Source organism: Crocuta crocuta, unplaced genomic scaffold (assembly GCF_008692635.1).
Source record: "Crocuta crocuta isolate KB4526 unplaced genomic scaffold, BGI_CrCroc_1.0 scaffold193, whole genome shotgun sequence".
Classification (NCBI taxonomy): Eukaryota; Metazoa; Chordata; class Mammalia; order Carnivora; family Hyaenidae; genus Crocuta; species Crocuta crocuta.
This window is the reverse complement of record NW_027529624.1, coordinates 6,995,488-7,001,431: the sequence shown is the minus strand read 5'-3', so window position 1 is coordinate 7,001,431 and position 5,944 is coordinate 6,995,488. Positions and strand designations below refer to the sequence as shown.

At 55.4% G+C, this 5,944-nt stretch overlaps 1 protein-coding gene across 1 annotated transcript in view; it reads left to right on the top strand.

Annotated features, from left to right (window-relative positions):
• CARD10 (caspase recruitment domain family member 10) overlaps positions 1-5,944 on the top strand; it is a 26,053-nt gene that overhangs the window by 1,678 nt on the left and 18,431 nt on the right. The window contains exons 2-4 of the mRNA XM_077761969.1: positions 830-1,178; positions 1,915-2,052; positions 3,492-3,817. Coding sequence (XP_077618095.1) covers positions 830-1,178; positions 1,915-2,052; positions 3,492-3,817 — 813 coding nt within the window. The remainder of the gene's footprint in view (positions 1-829; positions 1,179-1,914; positions 2,053-3,491; positions 3,818-5,944) is intronic.

The following is a 5,944-nucleotide window of genomic DNA, read 5'->3' as shown; positions in this document are numbered from 1 at the left end:
CCCTCCTGCGGCTTAGCACAGCACCACCAATAGCGCCCACATGGCTCCCTACGGTTTAGCTATTTCCTCATCTGGAAAATGGGGATAACGGGGGAAGCCACTTTATGGGTTTGTTGATTTCACGAGCTAAAGTCTGGAAAACGATTGTACATAATACGTTCCATTATAAGTGCTCAAAACTGTTTGCTATTGTGGTCACTGAGTGCCAACTTCGTGCGAAACACTTTACATAAGTTCATTTATTTAACGGTTTATTGCCTACACGTGTCAGTCCCGCCCAGGATGACAACTTCACGGAAGGGTCTTCCCTCCCAGCAGGCACCACGAGCAGAGCAATTTCTAACATGAGGAGAGATGATATCATATGTGCCAGTAGATAGGGGTATAGACTTTATCTTGGTGACCACGAGTTTCCCAAGGCGAGAGGGGGGAGTATGGCCACAGTGTTTCTCAAATTTACTTGACTTTGACCGCAGAACCACTCCCAAACACTTCTGAATCGGCCTCTGGAGGCACACCCTTTGGGAAATATGGGGTCCCTGGCCCCCGTGTTCTTCAGTGAGACTTCATGGGGGACGGGAGTTAGTCGTGGTGCCCTGAGAGTTCAGACTCCCATCTCTGAGGTGGCCTTGACCTCTGTCCTTTGGTGTCTACCCACAGGCTTCCCCGAAGCTCAGGGGAAGGTGCCAGAGGCGGCAGACCATTTGGGGACGCTGAGGTATAAGAGGGCAAGCACTTGCCCACCTGCCCAGATCAGGAGGGGGTCAGGGACCCCTGTGGGATCAGGAGGCGGTGCTCCCAGGCAGTGCTCCCACACCGACGGCCCCAGCGGCCCCACAGCCCAGGGGCGCTGTGGAAGAGCTTTAGACCCGGGGAGGGCGTGGGCGCGTTCTGTAAGCCCGCGAGCCCTCGCGCACACTTCGCGGTCACGGAGCAGCTAGGATTGCGACCGAGGGTGCGGCATCTGGACGGAGCCGGTGCGCCCTGGAGGTCCTGGTTAGACGGTGGTGCCGCGGGANCCCTGTGGGAGCGGATCGAGGGCGTCCGGCACCGGCTGACTCGCGCCCTCAATCCGGCCAAACTTACGCCGTATCTGCGCCAATGCCGGGTCATCGACGAGCAGGACGAGGAGGAGGTGCTGAGCACCTACCGCTTCCCGTGCCGTGTCAACCGCACCGGTGAGCCGCGGGGGGCGCGCGGGGTCGGGCCTTCGCCGGGCTGACTGTCCTCCGAGCGCGGCGCACGGAGCCTTGGGGCTCGAGGCCAGGGGTTGTGGTGCCCCCCATCCTGCCTCCGCCCGAACCGCCAGCAGGACCCAGCGGGTCTTTGGTGCCCAGAAGGGCATCTGGGTTTTGCCTGCCTTGCAGTTTCCTCCCACTTCCTGGGCCCACTTGAGAGCAGGGACTTGGATGTGGCTGCCAGCGCAGTCTAGACCTGGGCGCGCAGTGGGTGGACGTGGCGGCTTTCTTGTGCCCTTTGATCTCTTGGCTTCTCTCTGCCCTCTCCTTCTGTGTGCCCCGCATTGCTTGGAGAGCCATGTTTCCTTAAGTGCTCAAGACCCATCACCGCTTTGTGGGGGTGCCCTCTCCCACAGGGTGTATCCTTGAACTAGAGCACGGCAAAGGGGTGAGGGTCTAATGGTGGAATTTCAGGCCTTGGCCAGTGGGAGAAATACAGTATGTTTTGCGTTTGGGGATAGAGGGGACCNTGTCTCCCCTGCCTGTGGCAGACAGGCCCTCCCCACTGATGTGTCGGGACAGGCCCTGGTGTGTGTCACTGGCTCAAAAATCTGGGGAAATGGAAAGTCTGGGGACCGTGGGCCCTGGAGTGTGGGGGGGCGAGAGGGGGAGGAAGTGGCTAGGCTCTGGGGAAAGCCCTGACCTTGACCTCTGGGTACTCCCTGCCACTCCCCAGGGCGCCTGATGGACATCTTGCGCTGCCGAGGCAAGAGGGGATATGAGGCCTTTCTGGAAGCGTTGGAGTTCTACTACCCCGAGCACTTCACGCTGCTCACGGGCCAGGAACCTGCCCAGCGTTGCTCCATGATCCTTGGTGAGTGTGTCCTCAATAGGTGCCAGTGCCTGGGACACCAGTGCAGAGTTTCCTTACTCCGTCCCTGTCGGGAGGCACTCTCATTATCCCTGTTGAACAGATAGGGAAACCGAGGCATGGAGAGACTTGAAGCAGTTTGCCCAAGTTGGGATTCTAATCCGTTTAGTCTGAGTTCAGAGCCTGAATACTTTTATTTTTGATTTTTGAGAGAGACCGAGTGTGAGTGGGGAAGGGTCAGAGAGAGAAAAGGAGAGAATCCCAAGCAGGCTTTGTGCAGTCAGCGCATAGAGCCTGACGCAGGGCTCGAACTCCTGAAACCATCAGATCATGACCTGAGCCGAGTCGGATGCTTAACTGACTGAGCCACCCAGGTGCCCCGGGAGCATTTTTAATATGTGCATGTTTGTGCAAACAGGTGTCTCAGGAGGGAAGGATCTGGCAAGGCCATTTTCTCAAAGATTCCTATGTATTTTAAGGGTTAAAATCAATGTTCATGTCACCAGCGTATGAATGCCCATTTTGCTCTACACTCGTGAATTTGAGGATCTTTTAAAAACATTTTTGCCAGCCCGATATGTCAAAAATAATATCTTATTATTTTAAATTTGTACTTCATTGAGAGTTGTCGTTCACAGCTTACTAGTTAGTAAACCTTGGGCAAATGACTTGACCTTCCTGTGCTTCAGTTGTTTTGTCTTTAAAGTGGGTGCAATAATAGTACCTACCTCATAACGTTGTCACCCAGTTAACCAAATTAATTTGTTTAGCGCAAAGAATGAAGCTAAATGTTAGGAGCTGCTATTATTATCACCATTATGATGATGATTATTATCGCCATTATGATTATTATTGGAGCATATTTTCTTTTGTTTATTAACCAATTTTGTTTTGGAACTTGCCTATGAATAGTTTTTCCTCGTGTATTTGTTAGCTTTTTCTTATTGATTTGTAGGAGCTCTTTATATATTGTGGCTCTGAATTTGTTGTTGTGTTTGTTCTATTTTCACCTGCTCTCCTTCTTATGTTTTAACTTTTTTTGGTTACGTTTGTCATTGTTAGAAGTTAAAAAAATTTTATATGGATTCGTCTGCTCTCCCTCTTATAGCTCTTATTGATTTGTAGGAGCTCTTTATATATTGCGGCTCCCAGTCCTCTGTTTTTTGTTATACTTTCTCCTGTTCTGCCATTTGTCTTTTCACTTCTTTTCTTACATCTTTCATTGTTCAGAGCTTTAACAGATTTTTATGTGGATTTGTCCGTTTTCTGTCTTACAGGTTCTAGATTTTGCATGTTCTTTAGGAAGGCCTTCTCCATTATTAAAACCGTATTCTGGAATTTTCATCTCGTGTTTTTATGGTTTGACTTTTTCGGCACAGGCTGCCACCCCCGCTGGAGTTTTCTCTGCTTGACCCGACTTTTCTCTCCCCTGTCCCTGGCAGATGAGGAGGGGCCCGAGGGCCTGACCCAGTTTCTGATGACGGAGGTGCGGCGGCTGCGGGAGGCTCGCAAGAGCCAGCTGCAGCGGGAACAGCAGCTGCAGGCTCGGGGGCAGATGCTGGAGGAGGAGCGGGCAGGGCTGGAGCAGCGGCTGCGGGAGCAGCAGCAGGCACAGGAGCGCTGCCAGCGGCTGCGGGAGGACTGGGAGGCGGGCAGCCTGGAGCTGCTGCGGCTCAAGGACGAGAACTACATGATCGCCATGCGCCTGGCGCAGCTCAGCGAGGAGAAGAACTCGGCCGTGCTGCGCAGCCGGGACTTGCAGCTGGCGGTACGCCCTGGGCAGCTGGGTGGGGTAGAGTGAGGGAGGGGCCGCCTTCGCAAAAAAAGAAAAAAAAAAAATGACGGTACTGTGGTTCCAGTGTGTGTCCCAGAGCCACAGCCGTCGGGCCGCAGGGCAAGTCCCTGCACCGTCCTGTGCCTCAGTTTTCTCATCTGTAGTTGGGGCATGTTGGTGGCGCTTATTTCGTTGAGCTGTGTTGGTGGTTCCCGACCAGGGGTGGTTTTGGCTTCCCCTGGAAACGTTTGGTTGTATCTGCAAATGTTTTTGGTCGTCATGACTAGGCGTGTGCTAGTGGCCTTTAGCAGGAGGAGCCCTGGGGCGGCCCCCACCCCCGAGAACCATCTAGCCCCACATCTCAGTAAGTGCTGAGCTGAAGATACCTTGGTCAAGGATGATTCCGTGAGTTTAAGACGCAGAGTTCTGGACACGTTGAATGCCTGGTGCTGCTAGTGCTCAAACCCGCGTGGGCCTTGGCCGTCTTCGATGTCATTAAGCGCTGCAGGGCGCCGTGTGAGTTACACACCGTACGTCAGGTGCTCCCGCCGAGGCAGCGTGCTCGATTTCATTTTGAAGCTAGACACTGAGGCTTGGAGTGTGGAGGCCCTTGCTTAAGGTCACAAAGCCGGGAAGCGACACAGCCCGGCTCTGCGTGGTCCGCCCCATGCACTCTTCTACCGGCTCACATCCGCTCAGTGTGCGTGAGGCTGCGTCTCCCAGGCTGAGCAGCCAAGCCTCGCTTTTCTTGCTTCCTTACTGGGGCCCAGCGGAGGGGGTGAAGCTGGTGTTTTAGTCCCAAGGACTTCCTGAGTTCAGGCTGAGGCAGGGTTGAAGAGCTGTCAGCAGCACACAGTTGGCTGTCTCCCAAGGGGACCATGTGAGGTTCCCTGGCGGGGGGGATTCTGACTGTCTGATTTGAAGCCCCCCAACCCGTGCGCCTCCGCTGTCGCTGTGGTGCTGCGGGGGGTGGGTCCCTGGGGACGGTGGATGGCAGGCGGAAGGTGCCAGGGCTTTGTTGCACCATAGCGCGTGGCCGTGCATGCTGGCGGGTGGATGTTTGGGGAAGACAGTCCCGATCGGAGGCGTCCAGGCCACCCAGGCCGGCTTAGGAGTGGAGGTGGCCGACACGAGGGTGTGAGGCGAGGTGCCCGGAGGATGGTCACCTGGCGGCCGGCTTGGTGTTTAGCATGAGATGTGCTAGCTGAGGCCTCCGACTGTTGGCAGACTGAGCAAACGCTGGCAGCGGCCAGGTCTCCCTCTCCGTGCCTCAGTTGCCTTCTCCTCGCGGGAGGTCACGGACGAGGATGCCATCCCAGTGGTATGGCCCCTCTAGTCTCAGGCACAGTCCTCAGCGTCTGCCCTGCCCCCACTCCGTTCCTTTTTCATTACCCCCCTGGGGACTGCGCGGGGGTGGGGGGCACACCACTCTTGTCCCTGTTGCTGGACGGGGAAACTGAGGCACCGAGAGGTTGGGCTAGAGGATGTCCCAGGATCTGAGGAGTGGAGTTTCCGACCTGGCTTGCAGCGCCGCTGCGGGGTGGCTTATGACCCCCCCTTCTTCCTCCCCCGTCCCCCACTCTTCACCGCGTCTGTTTCTTCTGACATGGATGTGCAGTTTGCTGTGAGGTTTTCCTGGAAGAAAGAGCTCTGCTACTCAGAGAGGAAAGGGTGACGGCCACCGGTCTGGGGGTGTCAGGAGGGGAATGGCTCGTGTCACCATTGGGTCAGGTGTAGCTGCGGGTTGGGTCCCCTGAAATGGCAGATGTGTGCCTGTGCCGGGGGGGGTTGTGTCCCATGTGTACACCGCTGTCTGGATCTCCTGGGGTGCAGTAGGGGGTGAAGAAGAGGTTCGGGGGTGCTTCTGCGTATCTGCAGGTGCGCGGTAGCGTACCCCCCTGGGGGGAGGTGGTCTGCCACTGGCCAGGTGGTGACCGCTTTTCCCGTTTAGGGGCCAGAGGCTCAGGGCTGAATTCCAATGAATAGATAAGATTTTCCTTAAATGCACCTACTGGAAATTTGCCTTAACTTTTTGGAGCTTCTCTGCTGCAAAATGAACAGAGGTGTTACAGGTGGAAGTGAACAGAATAGCTGAAGGTGCCTGTCTTAGCCACTTGGGTT